At 36.6% G+C, this 23,923-nt stretch overlaps 2 protein-coding genes across 4 annotated transcripts in view; one reads left to right on the top strand and one right to left on the bottom strand.

Moving 5' to 3' along the window:
- METTL25 (methyltransferase like 25) overlaps positions 1–14,833 on the bottom strand; it is a 123,778-nt gene extending 108,945 nt beyond the window's left edge. For all 3 annotated transcript variants that reach the window (XR_005202619.1, XM_017543506.2, XM_037743846.1), the window contains exon 1: positions 14,544–14,833. Coding sequence is in view for 2 of the 3 variants with exons in the window: in XM_017543506.2 (XP_017398995.1) it covers positions 14,544–14,802 (259 nt within the window). In the remaining variant the exon portion in view is untranslated. The remainder of the gene's footprint in view (positions 1–14,543) is intronic.
- Positions 14,586–21,095, top strand: CCDC59 (coiled-coil domain containing 59). Its single transcript, XM_017543507.2, has 4 exons — positions 14,586–15,145; positions 16,137–16,446; positions 19,328–19,427; positions 20,615–21,095. The coding sequence occupies exons 1-4, from the start codon at positions 14,992–14,994 to the stop codon at positions 20,774–20,776; spliced, it is 726 nt and encodes a 241-aa protein (XP_017398996.1). The 5' UTR covers positions 14,586–14,991; the 3' UTR covers positions 20,777–21,095.
- Positions 21,096–23,923: the final 2,828 nt, after the last annotated feature.

Below are 23,923 nucleotides of genomic sequence, written 5' to 3'. Positions count from 1 at the left end.
CAACCAGGAGTTCTTATTCTGATGTCTAAGAGTTTATGAGGGCTATGAATCACCTAAAACTGTATGTAAAGTTTTGTGAATATCTGTGCATACTTAAAAACCTTATTTTGAGGCAGAGGTTCTATACCATTCACTTAAACCAGCTATTTAATTCGATTTGAAACCTAAGATACTGAGATTACTATGTTTCACAGTTTCCTTATCTTTCACCTCACACAATGTTAAAATATGACAATTCTATTAAGTATTTTACTTCTTGTTCCTAGAGATTATTGTAAACATTCAAAGCAGAAAAACTAAGTAGTGTTTTACCTCCTAAACAATCTGGGATTATTCTATTTTCACTGGTGTGGGTAACACCCGCTATGGGCACCAAGGAAGGAGAACTGTCCAGACCCCAGGCACAATTAGTGCCTGAAGAATATCTTAGTTTATAGTGTTATTACTCACCTATTTCCTTTATATAATCCTTTATATATAATCATATATTAGTTTACAGAATTAGTGCCTGAAGTATTACTGCTTGCTATATCTAGCTTATATATATAATCATACTTAGCTCCATATAATCTTTCTATATAATCATATAGGTATTATACTTGGAGCTGTACTGACACATTTAGTGCTGATTTACATAATCCTTCTATATAACCAGATAGTAGTTTGTAGTAGGAGGAATGCCTAGAGCAGTTGCAAAGCAGAAACAGTACATGGGAAAACAGCCAGACCAGGGCAAGAACCAAAGACCCAGGCGGTGGCGTCCCTGCCTGAAAGGGCATACAGTGTATGGCAGGCTTGGAGCAAGAGCCTGTCCTCCTGAAAAAGGAGTTACAGTACCTTGCATCCAATTACTGTGGAAAGTAGGCCTTGGGCCTGAGAGCCTGCAAATAACTAAGGGAGAAGAACCCCTCTGGTGTGACCAGTCACGGCAGCTGTACACCCCGTCAGTCTTTTCTTGCTTCTGTGGTAGCTCAAATCATCCTCCCATAAATATCTTAAGAGAAGAGCACAAGTCTGTCAGCTCCTACTGCATTGGCTTACAGTAACCTTCTATTACAAATCCTTTGAAATCTCCAGTCCCCAGATAAGAAGTGTTGCACATGACACCTGTTGCACACAGCCCACCTCCTTGCCTCGGTGACCTAATGGGGTAGAACCCTTTTCTGTATACGATCCTCTACCACTGCGCACTGCGCAGTGGTCCCCTACTGTGCACGGCCCACCTCTCTGCCCCGGTGACATAATGGGGTGGCCCCCTCACTTGTGACTCATGTGATTATGTATGCCCTATCACTAAGCCTATAGATGATGACCTCACCCATGACCCTTCCCCTGCTTGTACCTAATAAATACAAATGCTTCTGGGCTTTCGGGCTCTCACTGATTTCTGCTCATAGGTTGTGTGGCCCCCCCAAGTCCAGCTGCTCTTCACCAGTTCTTCAGTGTCCTATCTCTTTACTTCTCGGATCCTGCACCTCAGCACAGCACAAGGGACACCCCACAACCATGTGGGGCCCAACAGCCCTACAACTGGTAGATTAAATTTCGTATTTCTAAAATTAGCCTAACTTTGATCTCTCCAGTATTTTTATTATTAAACAGATCCTCTTTCATTCTTCACAATTTAAATTACTAAACTGAAATTTTTAGATAACACCCAGCTAACAAAAATCTAGAAATAATTTAAGATACCAAACATACAAGTTAATGTATTCCATTTGACAAAATATGTTCATAACAGTAAATGGTTATAATAAATTTGCATGATCCAGGATTAAATCTACAATAAAGGCAAGTTTATTGACTTTTTGCATAATCCTAGAGATAAGCTAAGTGACACAGGCAACCATCTGATCCAGAGAAGAATCAGCAACATAAGATAATTTACTTTTTTGACTAAAATGTTTTAAAAATTCATATACAAGATGAACAGAAAAATAAGACTAAAACAAATCAATTATAATATTTTCTTTTTATTTTTTGAGATGGAGTCTTGCTTTTGTCACCCAGGCTGGAGTGTGATGGCAGAATCTCCGCTCACTGCAACATCTGCCTCCAGGGTTCAAGGGATTCTCCTGCCTCAGCCTCCAGAGTAGCTGGGATTATAGGCATCCGCCACCACATCTGGCTAATTTATATATATATATATATATATATATATATTTTTTTTTTTTTTTTTTTTTTTTTTTTTGAGACGGAGTTTCGCTCTTGTTACCCAGGCTGGAGTGCAATGGTGCGATCTCGGCTCACCGCAACCTCCGCCTCCTGGGTTCAGGCAATTCTCCTGCCTCAGTCTCCTGAGTAGCTGGGATTACAGGCACACGCCACCATGCCCAGCTAATTTTTTTGTATTTTTAGTAGAGACGGGGTTTCACCATGTTGACCAGGATGGTCTCGATCTCTTGACCTCATGATCCACCCGCCTCGGCCTCCCAAAGTGCTGGGATTACAGGCTTGAGCCACCTTGCCTGGCTAATTTTTATATTTTTAATAGAGATGGGGTTTCGCCATGTTGGTGTCAAACTCCTGACCTCATGATCTGCCTGCCTCCGCCTCCCTAAATGCTGGGATTACAGGTGTGAGCCACAGTGCCCAGCTAATAAATTACAATATTAAAGTTTGCAAAGAAGATTAAAAATGACTCACCCTCTCCAAAAAGTAAAGATAATTTAACAATAAAATCATGCTTCCACATTTGTCTTTTTTAGGAAATTATTATAAAATAGTAAGCAGTATTAAAGGTTTATAAATGAGGGTGTTCCAGACAAAAGGACAGGTTCCCTGTGTTTGCATAATGCTTTTATAGTCAACAGATACAGACAGTAAACAAAGATAAACTGTGAGAAACAACTGTTGTCAAACATAGAGCCGTCTGTGGTGAAACTCTGAATTAATTGTAAAAATATTGTTGTAATTTAAATTCAAAAATAATTGTCATAGAAGATTACTTCAGTTCCCAATAAAATGGCATTGAAATTTTTAAGAAACACATGGAGAAGAATAAAATTACAAATGAAGAACAGCCTGACTTGCAGAAGCAGGGGGACTAAAATCTCTTGCAGGGAACTACCTAAACTAACTCATGAAAGCAATACAATGATTAAGAGATGAACATGATTTTAATTTTGAAGATAAAGAACGTTGAAAAAGAGGGGTGAATGTATGAGTTTAAAAATGTGTATGAGTTGAAAAATTTATCCGGAAAATTAAATAAACTAGTTTTCAATAAAAGTACTGTCATATTGTTGGAAATTCAATAATTTAAAAAAATATAAAGATTGAAAACCATTTCTTGGGCAATGCTCACAGCGTGAATTTTCATATATTAATCTAGAAAAAGTAAAATTATCAGACTACATTAAATGGGAAGAAACTAGAATAAAATTCTGCTTAGAAAGGTATAATTCATTCATCTTCCATTTTGTTTTATAATGCAATTATTGATATCTTTGAAGGCAGAGATTATACCTGTTGTATTCACCACAACTACAATGTTATATGGATAAAATGCTAAGTAATTTTTTCAAAACTAAATTGGGATATAAGGGTAACCAGGCATTCTGAGGTCGTAAGGGATAAATTCCACTGATTATTCTTAATTCCATTAATGACCACAGTATTGAAGAACACTGATCTTTCAAAGGTCATAAAAGAGATGTTCAAAGGTTGCCTATTCCTTCCTCTCAAACATCAGTAGATTTAAATTCATTGTAATCACTTCTGGACCTCACTAATTCAGCCTACTGACCAGAGTAGTGAGAGTTTACACTTGAAACATCTCAATTATTTCTAAAAACTTAAGGTAGTAGGTGAGTGATTGGGAGGCAATGAATGGGACTTATTAAATATCTCTACATGGAAGACCTCAAACACAACTGTTTCAGTCCTTTGCTGCTATAACAAAATACTTGAGACTAGGTAATTTATAAAGAACATAAATTTTTTTTCTCACAGTTCTAGAGGCTGGATCAAACCAATCACCAGCATATTTGGAAGCAGTGAGGGTTGCTCTCTGCTTCCAAGATGGGGCCCCTTGCTACATCTTCACATGCAGCAGGGGCGGTCAGCTTCTTTGTATCTCTTTTATATGGGCACTAATCTTGCTCATGAGGATTCCACCCTCATTACTCAATCACCAGCGGTCCTACTTCTTAATACCATCACACTGGTAATTAATATTTAACATATGAATTTAGAGGAACACATTCAGACCACAGCAACATATATCTGAAATGCAATACATTATTTCCCCAGCTTCCTCTGCTGATTTTCCTAATTTTGCTAGTGATGCCATTCATTCATTGTTATTGTGTAAGTTCACAATCAAAACCTTGGAATTACCTTTCAATCTTCCTTTTTTCTAAATTTTATATAAATTGGTCACCAAGAATAACCAACTTTCACTGTATAACACCTTTCAAAACTATCACTTCCTTTTTATTTCAGTGCCATCACCTTGTCCCAGCACACATCCTTCATCTATAGACTACTATTATTGTCCACACGGAAGGATGATTACAAACAGTTTAAGTCTCCAAAATATATCTGCAATATTTTTCTGACCTTATTTTTAGCTACTCGAAAATAATATTAATACTTTGCTCCATGTTCCTCAGTGTCCTGAAATATACTTTATAATTTTCCAGATTCAGCCTTTTGTCTACACTGTTCTATATACTTGGAATGCCCACATACTCTCTTCTTAACCATATTAAATTCAACAAACATTAAATTTGTATCTACTATGTGTCACTTATGATATCCTAAACACCAGGACACACTGAGTAGGAGAGTTAAAGAAAACAAATCATTACAATACAGTGAACTAAATGCTCTAATAAAGATATGAATAAAATAATATACAATGAGTAGTTTTGTTAATAATTTAATGTAATTTGATTTGGGTTTTGAAAGAAGATACGAAATAAATAAATATTTATTAAATAGACAGGAGTAGGAAAGCTCCAAGCAAACAGGATAGCATGAAAAAAATCAGAGAGAGAAAAATGCATGGTACATTCAGAGAACAAGGCAGCTAAAGTAGAAGGCAAATTCCAATAGAAGTATTGTTAATACTAAATTATTTCCTCATACTTCCTCCCTTCTGCTTTGGCTGAAGATATACCTTAAAAATTAAGAACTAACATAAAATTATTTCAGCCATCTTCATAGTCAAAGTTGATTTGGAGGGTCAGATCATGTAGGAAGTTGAATCACTTATTATTTAGGCGACCCACTAATGACTGGTTATAGACTTTTTCATTTCAAGATCCAGATTGACCCAGCCTTTCAACATGACCATAGTGTTAATAGCAGGGACTAATAAGGTCTGAAAATAAAAAATTTAAATCACTGTATTTCCCTAAGATTTGAGAACTGGAAGAAACCCTAGTTATCTTTTATCCAACTGACTTATAACTATTTTTGGTTATCAGTCTCCTTTGAGAAGGTGAAACAAACTCCTGAATTCATTTTTAGGGGGTACGAGGGAGCTGATTGGAGCCCACAACCTAAGAGCTGAACCTCCAGTTCCTTTGGGGGCCAGCCAGATTACTTCTATTCATAAAGCTAGTTAGAGGAAACAGATATATCCCCCAAAGGATGCTGTCTGCCACACAAAGATATGTAACAAAATGGCCAGACCTAATTTTTTCCACAGAAGCTGCAATTTCAGAGATGTGTGAGTATGTGTGTGTGTTAAATCTGAAATCTGTCAATCTTGAAATGTTGGCTAAGAAAATGTAAGTACCATATTGGTTAAATGAGCCAAGTTTCTAAGCCACGAGTCTGACAATGGCTATTTTTCTACCTCTGCCATAGGTGAACAACTTACACAGTTACTTCTTAGACGAGAAAACTGAGCCCTACAGTTAAATGTCTTGTGTAAGATAACACAGCTAATCAGTTAGAGATGGATTAGAATCAAGTCTTCTGACTCTGCTTCTAATCTGCCTCTATCTTAGGAGATCAGAGTAGGAAGAAGGTGGCTATTATTTATTCGATGACTACCCATTTGTATGGTATGTTTTAACATATATCTCATTTACTTTTATGGAGATCTTTCAGGCAAGAATTAGGATTCCCATTTTTCAAAAGGTGAAACTGTGCTACAATACCTTAACTAAATTGCACAAGCTTATGCAGTACTAAAGTATCAGAGCCAGGATTCAAAACTTATGTGTGACTGACTTTAAAACCTATATTCTATGCTGTCTCCTATTTGTTTAAATTATAGCCAAGTTCCAGCTGAAGAGCAGATACAAGATAAGGCGTAAGGTGAAGAGCTATATTTTGTAGGAAATGAAGACCTACTAATGGATTTTGAGCAGAAAAATGACAAGATCAGAACAATGATTTTGGACAATAAATCTGAAAGCTGTTGAATGGCGACACAACTGAAATATAGTCTAAAGGCAAGATCGACAGGTTGGTAGCCATTGCAAAAATTCTGTTGCAAGATTTAAAAAGGAGAGGTGACATTGAACTATTTCCTATGAGAATGGAAAACATCAATGCAAGGGTAATGGAGGAAGAAGAGTTGGCAGATTATGAACTGGGGTAACAAGCCAAATAATAATGTCATTTATAGAAGAAATGCTTAAACCACTAAGGTGAGGAGGGGTAAACAAAATAAATACACATGCCAGAAATCTTGAAACCATGTAGGCAAGTTTTTGTTTTTTAAACCAAGGAAAGAATTTAAATTAGGATAAATGATGATAACAGGTGACCATAACTATAAGCTTCCAAGGAAAGTTTAATGTTTTGATATAAAATTTTAAAAATCTAAACTAATAGAGACAACCAAATTATATGATGATTGGCTAAACACAGGAAAACAGTATAAGTAGACTGAGGAAAAATGCAACAGATAAAAGGAATCTCTATGAACTCTGTTTTACTGAACTTCTAAGTGAAAGATTTGGGGAAAGGGGGAAGTAGTGGAGGAGATACCACTACAAATTAGAATATGAATTTAAGTTCTAAATGGTTTTATCTAAAAGGAAAAACTGAAAACACCTTCTTTACATCAAATAGACAACCAGAAAAATTACCCTTGGTTCTCCAAGATTTGTTTGCATTGCGGCTCTTGCTTACTTATGATTAGAGAAGCTCTCCAGAAATGGGGTTGATACTGGCCACTATCTTGTTATTATGTGATATTAGCTTTACATTTGAATCTAAAATGACTCAGAAAAACTGAAAAAGAGAAAATGAAATTCAGAAAAATGTGTAAGGAAAGTGAATAGAAGTTACCACAAGAGTAATACAGAACACACTCATTATTTCTCTGCTGTGCTCTCACTTTCTGTTTCCAAGAACAGGCTTTCTGTCTTCATGTGTTTCAAATTAAATATGAGTGCAATTTCAGTGCGTTCCAATTATTACCACCAACAACAGTAAAAACTACTTAGGATGGCCAAGAAAATATTTAATCTATTAAGATGCAAAAAAAAAGAAAAGAAAGAAAGAAAAACTTTATAAAAAAAAAATCAATCTATAATAGAAAAACACTTTTCTGTGTTGTTCAATTAAAATGGTAGTCAAATAATTATACCAGATGATCACCAAAAGGAACTGATTTTAGATACATTTATTCAGCACCCAATCGTTTGAGCAATAATACGAAATAAGAGAAGCAGTATATGGCCTCAAGAAACTGAAGAAAATGTCATGAGAAAGACCCTGGAGGCTCAGGGCCTTAGAGGGTCCCTAAGCTTTGGCAGGCACAGAATCTGGATTTCCTGAGAGCTCATTAGGCTTTCCACACTATAACATTATAAGATAACTGACTTGGAAATACAAGTTTATTAATTTCCTTTGAGAAACATGCCTATAACAATGACCTGTAACATTCATTTGTTAGGACAGTCTCCTAATTTTAGAATTATACTTACAACAAATGAGGCCCGATATTCTTTAAATTTTCAGCAAGGTAGGTAGTTGGTTGTTTCTGTTGTATTGATCTACTTCTGTTTCATAAAATGTTTTGGCTATCCTGACGTAGATTATCTCTTCTCTCTTGCTTTTCAGAAGAATTTTCTAGATTCCATTAAACAACAATTAATTTCTGAAGATCAATGATGATTCAGCTGAGATTGTTACAGATTTATACATGCAGTCATTACTTCCTAAGGACACAGTCTGGGTTCCTTGAAGGAGCTATAACAAAATCTTAATCATCAAAATAAGATATAGGTCATATTTATTCTATCAGCAAAACATTTAGAAGCTATCTCTACTGGCTTTTTTGCTGCAGGTGGTTAATCTCACATATACTATGTACTAACTTTTAGACATTTTAACCTGCAGTAATACTTGTTCTGATTTTATCTCTAAATTCCCAGGGTATTTTATTATAATCTGTAATGTGCTCAATAAAGTACTATATTTCCACATAAGGAAAGAATAGTTATTGATTTCTATCTCTTCAAATAAAGTTAAAAATCTATTAGATGGATCATATAACTAATATTTATTATCATACACAATGATAATAAATATAACTTAGGGATCAATGAGAAATAATGTCGAGTTTAGTCCTATAAATGTGCAGGGAGTGCCTTCAATAAGACTCTTTATTAGATCTATGTTTAAATTCATTCTTTCTTCAAGAATTATTTAAACATGATATAAACAATAAACATACATAATTTTTATTTGCCAATTAAAAATAAATAATTTTTATGTAAAAAAAAGAATTATTTAATTTACTCATCTATAAACAGAAAGTTTATGATGCTGAAAATAGTAAAAAAGACAAACGTACTTTTTTTGATAATTCACAATTTAGTTGCAGATACAGTCAAGTCAACAGACAATAGCAATAGTATGTTATTTGTTAATATGGCAAAAAAAGTGTATTTGTTTAGAATCTACACTTCCAGGAGCTCTTGACAATTTATTTCTTGCAAGGAAAGACATAATTATACTGTCACTACCAATCAGCATCATCACAACCATCATAATTTATTAGCCACAATTTATTAAATTCATGCTATATTCTCAGTTCTATGCTAGGTGCTATGTACACCTCATCTTTAATCTTTACTGTCCTACAAGGTAGGTAATATTATCCCTACTTTTAAAAAAAAGGAAGAAAAAAACCCGCAGATGTAACAGACAGATGTCAGCTCATAGCTGACTTTGAACTAACATGTAGGCCACAGTGTTTCCTACTAAACATGAAAAATTTCTCAGTACACCAACATCAGACAAGGTTTGTGACCATGTCAACTTCATACTCATGTATGAATGCAGACAAAAACAAGAATATCATGCAAACACGAAAGAATCCACAAAAGCAGAGCCACAGGAAGAGTTCACATGGTATGAAACTAAGACCTCATGCTAGCAGCCCGCACCAACTAGCCACCTCTGTGAATGAGATATTAAGGCCACCTATGTGAATGAAATATTATGGCCATTTATGTGAATGAGATATCAGAGACAAATAATTCAACCTCGATCAAGCCTTCAGCAACTACAGCCCCAGCCAACATCTTGATTGTGACCTCATAAGATCCCAAACCAGATCCACCCAATTAATCTGCTCCTGAATTCCTGACCCACAGAAACCGATGAGATGGTATAGGTTTAAGCCACTCATTATGCAGCAATAGATAATATGTAACATTAATACAATTGTGTGTCAGTGAGTTTGTACTTTTCCATTTAAAAGGGGCATAAAGTAGGTACTATAATTAAATATTCCTTAATACCATAGTTTCCTTTCATTCTTCCAGTGCATTTTCTTTGAGTCGTTTGAACATATTTATAAAAGCCACTTAAATCCAACATCTTAGCCCAATTAGTATCAGCATTTATTGACTTATTCTTTTCTTCCTAAATATGGGTCACACCATCCTTTAATTATTTCATCACAGGTACTAAAATCCAGCATTAGAACTTACTGGGAAGCAGTTTCTTAAGTTAGAGTCACTCTTTCTTTTTTTTTTTTTCCACATCTAGTAGGTTTTTTTTAGTTGCAAAGTGGAATGGCAGATAATTTATTGTAGTGAATCTATTTTGTTTTCCTAAGGATTTGTGGTGGTTGGTCTATTTCAACTTGCTTTGACTCAAACTGTGAAATCTATCCCCCTTCAGAGTGCAGCAGCTGATGTCTCTGCTTTGTTTCTGCTTTATCTGCCCACTGCCTGGCAATATACCTGAACCTACAGAGTTTAGCAGTCAGATCAAGATGTGGGTAGATTTTCTAGTCAGATTTTGAGGCTCACTCTTTCTGTGGTTCCTTTGTTTCCAATTCAAAGATTCCCTAGTCTAAATTTCCAGTTGTTTTGACAAACTTGAATTTTGCCCTTTCATACAAGAATTCAATAAGGCTTCTGATATTTACCACCCAAGTTGTGTGTACTTTAGGGAATACACTCTGCTGAAGGTGCAGCAAACTTGCAAATCTCTAGCTAGGGGAAAGCTCTGCCTCTCAAAAGTTCAACACCTGCCTTGTTTTACCAGTGTTTTTGCTAGGATCTCTGGGTCTTCCAGGCATGTGTAGATAAGAGATCATTCAGGGATTCAGGCAGAGTTTATACTCAGATCTTAGATCTCAGACCTTTTGTATCTCTCCTGTTTCCAGAATGTACCTCTTAAATTTCCACCTGCTCGGATCTCCAAATTTAGCCCTCGCCACCTTAAAGTAGTAAGAATGTGGTATTCCACTGCTAGATCTATAGGGGTGGGGAGCAGCCCTAGCGAGAAAGCCATAAACTCTCACTTCCTACACAATCAGTAACAGTCTTTCAATAGCAGCCTCTTATATTTCTGCCTTTGGTCATTTTCCAGAATCTTATAGTTGTTTTTAATAATCTAGCTAGTTTTCATCATTGTTATCTGCTGGAGAATCTGACCTCTTCAAGCTGCCATTCCTTGAAATGTTCCTGGACTATTTTAATAGCCTCTTATATTGTAATTGTGTTTCTTCCCTTACCTTCCTTCACCTTTCTTACCCTCTCTTCTCCACACAGAGCAACCAGACTTTGAAACATAAATCACAGTGTATCACATCACCACACAAAATCCTCAGAGAGCTTTGCGTTTCACCCAGAATAAAAGCCAAGTACTGAATACAGCCTACAAACTTCATGTGAAGTTGTCCTAGACCACCTCCAAATCCCAACTCTTTCCGGTCTCACCAGGACCGCTCTGCTGTGTTTACAATGCACCAAGCATGCTCCAGCTTGGGCATCTGCTGTTCATAACACCTTAAAGATATCCCTTTCTATCTATTAGCTAAACTACCTTTCACGGTATCCCATCAGGTAGGTACTGAAGTCACCCCAGTTTACAGATGAGGAGCTAATGCACAAGGAGTTGAAGCAAACTGTTCAAGTTAGCACAACTAGTAAGTGTTGGAGTCAAGATTTGAACCCAGGCAGTCTGTCTGGAAAGTCATAATTTATGCCCTGCAAAGGTAATTTCCAATATATTTCTTTTTAATTTTGGAGAATTAAATTTTATTCTTCCAGTTCTTTTTAGATGAACAAGGAAGAAGAAACTTTTAGGACTCTAACCAGACAAGAAGATCACCTGGCACAAGAAACCTACTGAAATGGATACCCTGAGGACTTTTAGAAACAATTTTGTTCCATAAAACAGCAAATGATTGTGCTGAACATCTGTTAGTGTACTTTTCCAAACTGTGCATGCAGCTCTGGGAATTACATTTACTTGTAACTCCTCATACAATATCAGCAGAAGACCATGCTCCTTGTGAGTCCCTAGTGGAAATCTGTTTCAGTCTCCATGCAGCTCCTAAAACACACCATGCAGGCTCCCTCCTCAGTGCATTTCTGTTCCCTGTTCTCACACTATGGAATGCTTTCCCTCCAGATATCTTCATACCTCATTTTTCTTATCTTTTCAGAGTTAGAGTTACCTTAATGAGGTCTTGCCAGGACAACTTACTTAAAATTGCAAATGTATTTTCCTCTTCTTCCCCTTATTTACTCCACCCTTACCTATTAAACTTTTTTTTCTCTATAGCACTAAAATAATTTTGACTATCTTCTCCCACTAGAATGCAAGCAAGACGAAGGTAGGGGTTTTTGTTTTATGCACTGCTGTTTTCCTAACTCCTTGAAAAGTGCCTGGCACAGAGCTGACACTTGGTAAATGTTCGCTGACTGAATGAATAATTGAAATTCCCCAAGATCACAGAACTGGAAAAGGCAGAACTGGAATTGGAACCCTATTTGACACCATATTTAACTGCTAAATATACTGTCCATAATAGCTAATAATTATTCAATAGGATACAAATCTGCTTATAGGATACTAATATCTCTTCTGATAGGAACAATCGATCTCATATAGTAATGGGGAAAAATGTCCATCTTCACACAAACAAAAATGAAGATTTCTGACACGCACAAATGATAAACACTCACTCTTTTTAATATTACAAGCAGCTGACCATTTTTACAATGGAATATTTTGTACAAAAAAGTTTGCAGGACCACAGACATTCCACAGGCGCACTAACTAACCTAAATTCCATTGTTGTTGGATAGATACAAAATTGGTTGTAAGGTTTTCCCAAAAGATGTTAGCACTTTATTCCTAGCTTAAAAGAACAAATAAGTGGTATTATTCAATTACTCGTTGCTAAGTATTTATTAACCACCTAATGTAATGAGGCATTGATCTAATTGTTCTAGGCACGAAGGATACAGCAATGAACAAAACAATTCCTACATTCTTAAAGGGAGGAACAGACAATTAAAAAATAAACAAGGAATGTGTGTCATTAAATACTGATTATGATAATAAATGGACTTGGTAATTAATTGTTAAATAATTCAGAGTAGATTTTTATGATGGTGGTGATGAGCTCAGATTAAAGTCAAATGATGAGGTTTGAATCTTCCATTTATAAAGCTGTGTCCCTTGCAAATTAACTCCTTGTTATAAAAAATTTCACAAAGAGAAAATAACAGAACCTATCTTGCAAGGCTGATGTAAAGATTAAAAGAGAAAATATACATAGATACTTAGCACACTACAGGGTATATACTAAATATCAATTAATCCAATCATTATTATTACGATATGTAAGACAACTTAACTCTACCATTGTATGGAGATCAAGCTTATAAACACATATGAAAGTCTTAGCCTCTAACCTTGAGAGTAGTTTCATTTATTTATTTATTTAAAACTAACATGAGTAATTCATAAATTCCTTCATTCAACAAATATTTATCCAGTATTGAATGTATGCCAAGTATTTTACCAAGTGCTGGGGAAACATCAGTTGACAAGTCAGACACAGACTGCTCTTTTGGAGTTTAAGTAGAATTGTCATGTTATCATACGTGCCATATATTTATTATGAAAGCAAACTGAAGAAGTGCCTAACTTTTCAATAACAATGACTTTAAAGAAACCAGTATTTACCAAGTGCTATTATAAGAGGTCCCTCTAGTGATGCTTTGCATTTAGAGAATGCTCAACGGATAAAGTTCACTAACAAGGGTAAGTTTGGTTAGAAGGAAAGTAAAAATCCCAGGAGCCTCTTGGTATCCATCATTCTACTTCCAAAATATACTTGCCTTAAAATACTACATTTCCTCAAGGCAGGAAAACCTAGAGCCTACATAAATTCATGACATATTGGATACTTTAAAATAGTTTTTAAATGAAAAAGTGAATATCCGAATACCATCCTAATCCAAGATAGCAATCATCTGAAATAGTCTCCTAACTACTGAAATAGTCTCCTAACTGGCCTCTCAGCTTAAGCTTTTGCCCCACTAGTCTATTCTTCAAATAATTCAGTTATCTTTTCAAATGTCAATGAGATCACTATGTTGTCTAAATAACCCCAAAGGTTTTCCATCACACTTCAAATCCAAAATCCTTCCAAAGCCTAGAAAGGCTTGAGCCACTGGCCTCTGCTTGCCTCCGGGCCTGCACCTGCAGCCCCTCACCTGGCTAGAGCCAAGTGTAGCCTGCGGTTCCCGCCACCCGCCACCCGCAACCCGCAACCCCTTTCTGTGGCTCTATAGGCTGGTGCCTTCTCGTGTTCCTGACCTCCTAAATTCAGGCAGCCTCCTTATACAATCCCTATCACATTACAGTGTTTTTATTTTCTACTTCATTACCACCATGTGAAATTATCTTTACTTCATTAACTGTTGAGTAATCTTCTACCACTTGGTGGAGGATTCCACCTAGAATTTATAAACCCCGTGACAGCACTGCTACCCTAGTTTCCCTCGCGTCAACTATTATCGAATTATTAGACGAAGGAACTCCCCTGCCCTGTTTCCTGCTTTCTTTAAATTGTGGAAATACATAAGCACCCAAAGAAAGGCAGATCCTGATTCCAAACGACATCCCTGCTTCTCCCTCAAGTAATCCGACCCCTCCTCGGTTTCCGGAGGGCCGCCCCGCCCCCGGCCGCGGTCGCCCCACCTCCGCGCCGCGCACCCGGTTCTGCAGCTTTCCACTAGGGGGCTCACTTCGCCGGTTGGGACCTTCTCCTCCGCCTCCCTTCCCGCCCCGCCTACCCCACCACCCACCTGTTTCCTCCTCTGCTTCCATTAGGGGGCGCGCCTCTAAGAGCCGGGCCTCCGCCTCCGAAGTTGATTTCCTCAGTGCAGCCAGCACTGTCTCCGGGGGCAAGTCGACCAGCTCCTCCCACACGGATTCTGTGTAGAAATCCACCGTATGTGCGTTGGAAATGGACAGGGTGTCCCTCAGGAACCGCAGCAGTCCCTGCAACTTGGCACGCAGCGTGGGCAGGTCCGGGGTCACCGGGAGAGGGCAAGAAGCCGCCATGACGCTCACCCTCCCAGGCTGTAGGTGGCGCAAACATGGCCGTGAGGCGCCAGCTCGGCTCAGATTAGCACAGGCAGGCTCAGTAGAGCTCCGAGCCGGATTTCTGCTGAGCAATTGATTGCTTCGACTTGGTGACGTATTTTGTGGGCGTCCGTTGTGGTCTTTTGGAGACGCAGGTGGTCGGCTGCAATGGCGCCGGTGAGGCGGGCAGGGAAGTGCCGGCTTGGTGGTTTTGAGGCGCGTGGTGAAGGGCTTTCACCTGTCGGGTACAGGAATAAGAATGTGAAACAGAAGTCATGGCGGCCTAACCATCCGCAAACCTTCGTGGGGAGTGTTCGCGAGGGTATGTAAGAAGGCAACTATTTGCAAGTCCTCAGGCTTTCTCTGTCTTAGGATACCAGACCCGCCGAAGCTTTGAGGGATTTGGGAACAAGATCCGGTCCCACATGGGGCAGGGCAAGCCATTCCTTAGCCCGCTGAAGCTGTGAACTTCGTAGAGCTCTAGATAGGAAAACGGAGCAGTGTTGGTAACTTTAATTAGTTAAACGTCTTCCCTGACATAACCCTGTGTTTCATCAGAACTTTTTTTCTGTATTTTTCTTGAGAAACTGAGCAGAGAGCGTCTTTGCGTTCCCTGTATATTACGTATATACTTTTGGGTAGAGAAGACTGGGCTAGAAACATATTGCTCCGAATCCTTCCTTATTACAAATAGTCGAGTGGCCCTGAAGTCTTCTTTTACCTATCTTCCTCTCCTTTGCTTTACTTTGTGTTTGTCCTTTGTCTTGCTGTCTGTAAAGTCCCTCAGATCCCACTCAAAATATATAAATGTTAAGTAAATTCAGTCTTCCGATAATTGCTAGCTTTTCAGACAACCATACACTGTGTTTTTCTTTCGCGTTGAAATATTTTCGAAAACATACGTAGTAGTTTGTCCAAGATAAAATACTAGAGGTGGCTTTTTAAAATATATTTTAAGTATTTATTGAAGGCCCAGATTAAATGTTTTAAATGAACTAAGGATTTTGTTTTAATTTGTGAATACAGCTATAAACTCAAGTTGTACAGCAGTCTGAGCTGGCCAGTTTTTCTTTGAGATTCTTACTTCAGTGTCTGCACGACTGTTAGCCTGGTCTTTTTGCAAAGGGCCAACTTGCTATGGAATCCATCTGCTTAAATTTGTTGCTTGAAATAATCTTTTAAAGCAAAACAATCCTAGCATGTAAATGGAACGACATATTTTAAAAAATGGTTTTCATTTGTAATTAACAGCTTCATTGTTTGCTCAATCTCTTTTCTCTGAAAGTAATTTTGGATGATATTCCTCAACGTAGGACAAGGCTTTGCCTTTCGAAGAAAACTGAGAATTCAGAAAAGTTACAAGAAATTGCTACGGAAGGAAAAGAAGGCTCAAACGTCGCCGGAGTCTCAATTCACAGATCGATACCCAGATAATCTGAAACATCTCTATTTAGCTGAAGAAGAAAGACTTAGGAAGCAACCAAGAAAAGTTGACCATCCTTTGTCAGAACAAGTTGACCAGCCATTGCTTGAAGAACAGTGTAGCATTCACCAGGCTTTGTTTGAAGATCAGCATGGCTTTGACCAGTCTCAGCCAGAAGAACAATATAGTAAAACAGTAAAGTAAGTATTTTCTTCATATGAAATCCTTCAAGTGGTGTTTTATTTAAAAGTACTATAGGATAATTTATATAGGAATTGGAATTTTTCTTATTTAACACATTTTAGAAGTCGCAGTTTAGTAAGGTAAACATTTTTATGGAGGCTCTGTTTTTAGCGTCAGTAACTAAATTATCACACTGTTTTTAGTTTAATTGACGAAGTAATGGAATGGGAATTAAGAGGTCTGGGATTTAGATTTCATCCTCTCAAGTATAGGTGATAACTCCTCTCAAGTATAGGTGATAACTTGATGGGGCTATATGTTATGAATATATTTTTGAAAAATAACTTCTAAGAGATGTTACAAGTTTAGTCATTAACAGTATGGGTTTTAGAGCCAGACTTAAAGTGTTAGTGCCCCAGTGCCCTATTCTCTAAAATAGGAAAAATAATACTATGTCCTCTTTAAATTGGAAAAGATAATACTGTAATGAATACATACTTCAGAGTTGCCATGTTGCACAGCTCCAGAATGGATTACTCACATAAACTCCAGTGTTCCTAAAGCGTTTCATGACATTGTTGTGAAGACTCAGTGAGTTAATGTATGTGAGGATCTTAAAATGGTATATATAATACATGGTTAGTGCTCTTGAGCGTTGGCTGCTACTGTTAATCTGAATTTTCTACAGAGGACCAGAAATGGGTTACAATTATAAAACAAATGCACAGCTCCATGACACTTTGGTTTTATAAGAGTTAACTTACAAAAAACTATTACTGCATATACTTCAACTTAAGCCATGCTAAAATCTAAAATTGCAAGAAGCTAGGTGTTAACTTGGGAGCATAACTTTTTACTTCATTAAAACCTTGTCTTTTAAAGTTGTGAGCTATTCTTGCTAAAAATAACAGGAAATGGGACCACAGGCAGGAGAAATGTAATTGGGGATGAAGGCAGATACACAGAAAGTTTACTTTTGGTAGACTTGATTATTATATTGTCAAATAATCAGTGTAAAGCTCAGGGAAAAGATTAGCACTAGAAATGTAGATTTTAGTTATTTTCTGATAACTGAAGTGACGAAGTTTAAATCATGAGAAAGGAAGGTAAAAAATTATGCTTTTAAAGATTACTGTTTATTTTGGGGTGGAAACAGGGAAAATGCCGTCATTGAATAAGTTAAGTAAGCTTTTCAGAATTGAAGAATTAGAAATACAGTGACAGCTAAGTTCACAGAAAAGTTATGAGATGTACGGATTAGTCAACTATTAAATATCGTGGTCCTCTGTTACCTGTTTGGAAGATGTTCCATGACCCTAGTGGATGCCTGAAACTGCAAATGATACCAAACCCAATTTCTGTCGATCGGAATATGTTTCTGTTAATGTCTTTTACGTGCAAATTTAATGGCTTTTCCATCTTAAATCATGTACTGTGTCCATAACTTTTGCAGTTTGAAATGTGACAGCAAAACTAGCATGGATTTCTTTTTCCTTCGCAATCTGATGGATAGAGGATTTTTTTTTTTAACCATAGATCTTAGCAACTTCAGCACATGACTTTTTTCTTTCCTTAAGTCAAGAGCTTTTACCTTTTGATTTAAAGCAAACAGTCAGAATGGTGTACAATTTAAAACATATGAATTGTTTATTTCCGGAATTTTTCCATTTAATATTTTTGTACCTCCGTTGACTGAAAGTAACAAACTTTGGAGCAGGGAAACCATGGATAAGGGGTGTGCTACTGTACTGTAAAGCTTAAGGGGATTAGGACTGAGAACAGGTCCCTGGATTTGTGGACTAGGCAGTCACTAGTGACTTTGGAGAGATTTTCAATAGATAGTCCCTGATTAAGCTTTCAGCCATACATACATGTGGCATCTGAAGTCATGGTCATAGATCTGACAGCTCAAACACAAGTGGAGTATAGAGACTAAGAAGAGAAACAACTTGGGGGAAAAATCTGCATTGAGGAAGACAAAGAGGCTCTAGCTTGGCAGACTAAGAAGAAACAATTAGAACAGATCAGGAGAAAAGAATGTGACTCACACTGAGAGAGTGGAATTTTCAGGAGTAATGTGTGTAGTCCATTAAAAAAGACTAAAAGTTCCCATTGATCATCATATCTGGCTGCTAGAAGCTCATCACTGTCTTGGCATGGGCAGTTTGATTTGAGTGGTGAGAAGCAGAAATCAGATATCAAAAAATCAAGGAGCAAATGGGAAGTGACAATCATAGTCTTTTCACTAATCTTTCTAGAAACTTGCAAAGGTCAGGAAACAAAATTGATAGTTGAAAGGGGACATGAAGTCTGATGATGGGTAATTCATTTGTTTAAGAAGGTAGCTATATTAAAATACTACATTGTAGTTGTAGAGTATAGTGAAAAGTTGAGTGACAGAGGAAAGTTATTACTGAATCAAAGATACTGAGGAAATGCATGGAATTCCAAGTAGTTGAATTAGCCTTGGCAAAAAGGAAACCTTCAGAGAAGTGAGAAGTACTTAAAAGATAGAACAGTTGGAAATGGTGTCTAGGTCCAAGGTAATGGTGATTCATGACTAAGTAGATGAAATGGAATAGAGTGGAGGGGGTCAGAAAACTTTGAGATTAAAGTTCATATATACACATAATTTTCTTAACATCCCATAAATTTAATTCCTTTTTCAGTCTGGCATTTCTGTCATTCATTTACTGGTTTCATTTGTTTTACATTTTTAAAAAACATTTTAGGATCTTTCATAGCTTTCTATATTTTTTCCTAGTTGAAATATTTCTGTAAGAATCCTCATTTGTGCCTTTTAGTTAATGTGTACTCTTAAAAGCTGCAAGTGTGTTTTTAATACCTTTTCAAACATTTTACTAATAAAGTCTTGTTTCTTTGTCCCCCAATTAAAAGCTCCTTCACAGTTCCACAGAAAAATAAAAAGAAAACATCAAATCAAAAAGCACAAGAAGAATATGAACAGATACAAGCTAAACGTGCTGCTAAGAAACAAGTAAGTTCTTTAAAAATATTTAGTATAATTTTTCTTATTTATCCTAAATATGTATACTACATCTGTTGTGCTTCTTGGTGCTGTATTCTCTCTGTAAATGTTTGTTAAATGAATGAGTGATCTGAGCAAAGGTTGAGGATTGCATCATATTCAAATTCCTTGCTTGTATTACTTATCTCAAGCAATGCTAGTAGGTCAAGAACATGATTTTAAACACGTTGTTTATAGGTTAATAATATGAACATCTGGGACAAAGTTTGTCTAAGTATGGTCCATTATGGTGTTAACAAGCACCTCAAGAAATTTTTGTGTATAATTTTATGTATAATAAAACTTGAGAACCACTGACATAAAAATAGGGATGTTTTTTATAACATTGTATTGAAGCAACTAAAAGCAAAAGGGGAGGCGTTAGAATAAAATACTTCTTTACTATATAAAGAGGTGGTTTTGCCTGTTTTAAAAAAAAAAAAAAAAAAATACTGTTTTAACTTAGCAAAAGTTAGCACTCTGTTATTTAAAAAACCAGAATTGTAGAACAGAATGAGACATTTTTTCAAATGAATACAATGAAATTACCCACAGCCTCAACAAAATTGTCATTTTGTTGAAACTGTGGTAGTTCTTGTTTTTGCATTGAAGTTTTATTAATCTGTAACTTTAAAAAGGATAGTGTATCAGTCAAAAATACCTCAAAGATGATACATAATTTTGCTTGTTTTTGCTTTAGAATATCTGTAATTAAGAAATCTTCACATCTAAAATGTTTTCATTGTTCTTAAGCTGTTGGCAGATAAGGAGAAAGCAAAAAATTTCTCCATGGGAATACTAGACCAGCATTAACTAGCACAGCTTTATGCTTTTTTCAAACCATTTGCCACCTTTGGAAAAAGTATATCAGATGAAGTGTGGTAATGACCATTATGCTGTAAAACATTTAGTGTCCTCTTAAAATTTCCTTTATATAGAGCTGGGGCTTTGTGATCATGAAAATTTCCTATTATAACATGTATTGTTATAAAGTGAAGGCAAAGAGGGTGCTTTGCTTCAACTATGGGAAACAGTGCACATCTTGCAAAATAGACAAACCTTAGAGTGTTTGCTTAGTAATAGCTATTTCAAAACAGTTTTTGAACTGTATTCCACTGTTTGTCACTAATGAAAATTACATATGTTAATCATTTTAGGAATTCGAGAGGAGAAAACAGGAGAGAGAAGAAGCCCAAAGGAGGTACAAAAGGAAGAAAATGGAAGTGTTTAAAATATTGAACAAAAAGACTAAAAAGGGCCAACCAAACTTGAATTTACAAATGGAGTACCTTCTTCAAAAAATTCAAGAAAAAAGTTAAATATTTTGTTCTTACAAGTTAAAATGTCTGCTGCTTATTGTGTTCTTCTGTGACAAGTGCCTTCCAGCAATGAACTAAATTTGTCAGCATAAACTGGATTGCTAAACTATCCTAGATAGAAAATGTTCACATATTTTTATTCTGGTAAAAAAACTTTCTATGTATGTTCTACATACATGTCTTATTTATTTGCCTCTGTAGGAAGGTTGGCCTGAAGAACTGAAAGAACCTCCTATTTGCAAGACAGTCCCAAGCATGATGTAATACTTCTGTTTCCATATGAAATTTATAGGAAATAAAATGTTTTAAAAATAAGGAATCAGAGCTATCAATGAAGCATTTCAGTGGAATGTTTCAATTTAGTAATCAGTTATGTGGTTTTAAAATTCATTTTAATGATGAGGGAGGCAAAGACTTCCCTTGGACTATTTATTTTAAATTAAGTACATGTTGGCAAGGTGAATGGGTGCTGAAATAAACTGCCCTCACCATATAACAAAGTGACCTTGATAAATCAGTGAACTCAGAGTCTGATATTTGTAAACATTCCCTTAAATTGAAGTACATGGTTTGTTAGTGTAAGGTCTTTTAAATGATGACAGAAACCCTGCAGTGTCACAGCAAGAATTAAGCTTTCCAGTTCCTGTGGACTCTATGCTTTAAGAACATTATCTCTGTGTCTCCCTTGTTGCTACCCATGTGAGCTAAGGTTAACCACGGGGATAACTGCTTCTCATGCTTTGGAAATTGCAGTAGAATGAGAAAGGCTTGGCTATATATAGTCATTGTAAGCAAAAAGAACTGACCAATAATTCTTGCCAAATATTGAATGATAAAATTGTATAAATGATAGCAAATAGAGTCAGAAAATTGCATTAAGCTTTTAGGGAGCTCTTACACTGTATTTCTATATAAAAAAATATATGGTAATTTCTATATAAAAAATTATATATTTAAAGATCAGTAGGAAGTGCTTAGATAACACTGAACTTTTTACTGCACAGAAAAGCAATGCTTAGAAATTTGCATTGCACGATATTGCATTTAAAATAAGCAGCCCAGAAAGCCTAAATTTGGCTACATTGGTGAAGAGAGTACATCATGATCCAGGATAAATTATTTCAATAAATTGCTTTATAATTTGTATGCATTTTCACATTTAGACACTTTATCATAACAAAACATGGAAGGAGATCTAGTCCTTTGGAGAGACAAGTGAAAGTTATGTTCATTTTAACAACTTTGTTAAACAGCTACTTTATACAAGGTTTATGTTAAGGAGTTATTCTTTAAAAAAAAAAAAAAAGAAAAATTACAAAGTTCTTGTAGAGGAATAAATGCCAAGTAAGATATAATAGGGGAAAAAGTAATCAGGGACAATCAGATAAAGCAAACGGTTTAGATTTTAATGCATCAATGAAGCACCCAGGAAACTTTGTATATTTTTTTAATTTTAGAAACTATCTCTTGCCCAAGCTGGAGTGCAGTGGTATGATCGTGGCTCACTGCAGCCTCATACTCCTGGGCTCGAGTGATCCTGCTCAGCCTCATGAGTAGCCGGGTCTATAGGTGCATGCCACCACACCTGGCTAACATTTTTCTTTAGAGATGAAGTCTCGCCATGTTCAGCCTTGCCCAGGCTGGTTTTGAACTGGCCTCAGGGATCCTCCTGTATCAATCTTGGCCACAAAGTGCCGAGATTATAGGTGTGAACCACTGTGCCTGGCCTAGGAGCTTCTTAAGAGGCATGTTTGATGACCCTAGACTAAGAAATTTGGATACTGTAGATGGGCCTAGTAATAGATTTGTTTTTGTTTTTGTTTTTGTTTTTTATTGCATTTTAGGTTTTGGGGTACATGTGAAGAACATGCAAGATTGTTGCATAGATGTTTTAACAGGCAACACTGGTGATTCTGCTGTGGTTGCTCCTCGCCACACTTTAAAAATGTTGGACCAGGGCCTCAGAGAAGAAAGGCTTTGTTTGGTTTAAGAAATTAGAGAAAGTTTCATGTGTGAAATAGCATTTGAGGAAAGCCTTCAAGACTAAAAAGAAGTAAAAGAGCATGAGGAAAGTTTCAAAGGGAAGCAAGCTTGGTATGTATTTAAATATTTAATAAATAGTTACAAAGAATATGTACATTATTACTGATGGGGGTAATACTTCCTATCAGTTCCTATTGTTTCTTCCATATGGAGAAGACACCATCATCCTAACATAGTTTCCTCACTTCTTGTCCCACTTGTTCCACCCAGGGGAGGTAAAGTAAAAAATAGATGTTTGGGAGGAGGACCTCTGCTGTTAGCAGAGTGCATATACTCTTAATTGCTATTTTAATACCATAAGTGAAGAACAGGCTCTATTGATGAAGAGTAGAAGGGGGTTGGACATGGCAGGAAAGAGGCCTGTTTTGGAAAATATATCTAGAAAATTGTGTTGTATGGGTAAGTACATCAAGAAATAGAAATAAAATTTGAAGGAGCACAACATAGAAGTAGAGAGGCTTAATTGTGGCCAGAGCTGATGGTTTCTGGTTTCAGACCTTAATGTGTACATAGGGAGCTTTGATCTTGGTAGTTTGTAGAGGCTTTTATTAGGACTATTTGGATTTTTTTTTGAAGTAGGCTTTTAGTTGTGGTTTTGGCAAGAAGCTTTAAGACTTAAGGCACATGGGATTTAGACCTAAAAGTTTAGGGTATCTTTGTCCAGAGAAATTGGTAATTTCTATAGAGACAGTGTAATACAGGGCTTTAAGCACATCTATGCAGGCCTCAATGAAGCAGAATTTGAGTCGGGGAAATGGAGACATACTGGCTTCAGCAAAGACAATGTGCAAGTGGGGCTCACTCAAACACTGGTCTCATGAATGTCCTCACCAGATGCCAGCCCAAGATGAGGCTTGGCAGGCTACTCTAGTGGTGCTGGCATCAACAAAGGCACTGGCATGTGCAAGTGGTCTCATGCAGGCTGCTGCAGCTTGACCTTGGCCTACATTAAATATGCATGTATGAGCAGCAGGGGCCTCATCAGATGCTGCTAAGACACCAGAAAACAATTTTATTCAAGGCAATCATTTAATGATAGAAAAAGGAATATTCATAGCTATGCTAGATGTTAATGACTATCAGTATTTGCTACTTTTAAAGGCA

This window comes from Cebus imitator, unplaced genomic scaffold, assembly GCF_001604975.1.
Source record: "Cebus imitator isolate Cc_AM_T3 unplaced genomic scaffold, Cebus_imitator-1.0 Scaffold156, whole genome shotgun sequence".
Taxonomy (NCBI): domain Eukaryota; kingdom Metazoa; phylum Chordata; class Mammalia; order Primates; family Cebidae; genus Cebus; species Cebus imitator.
This window is presented reverse-complemented; position numbering and strand designations above follow the sequence as displayed.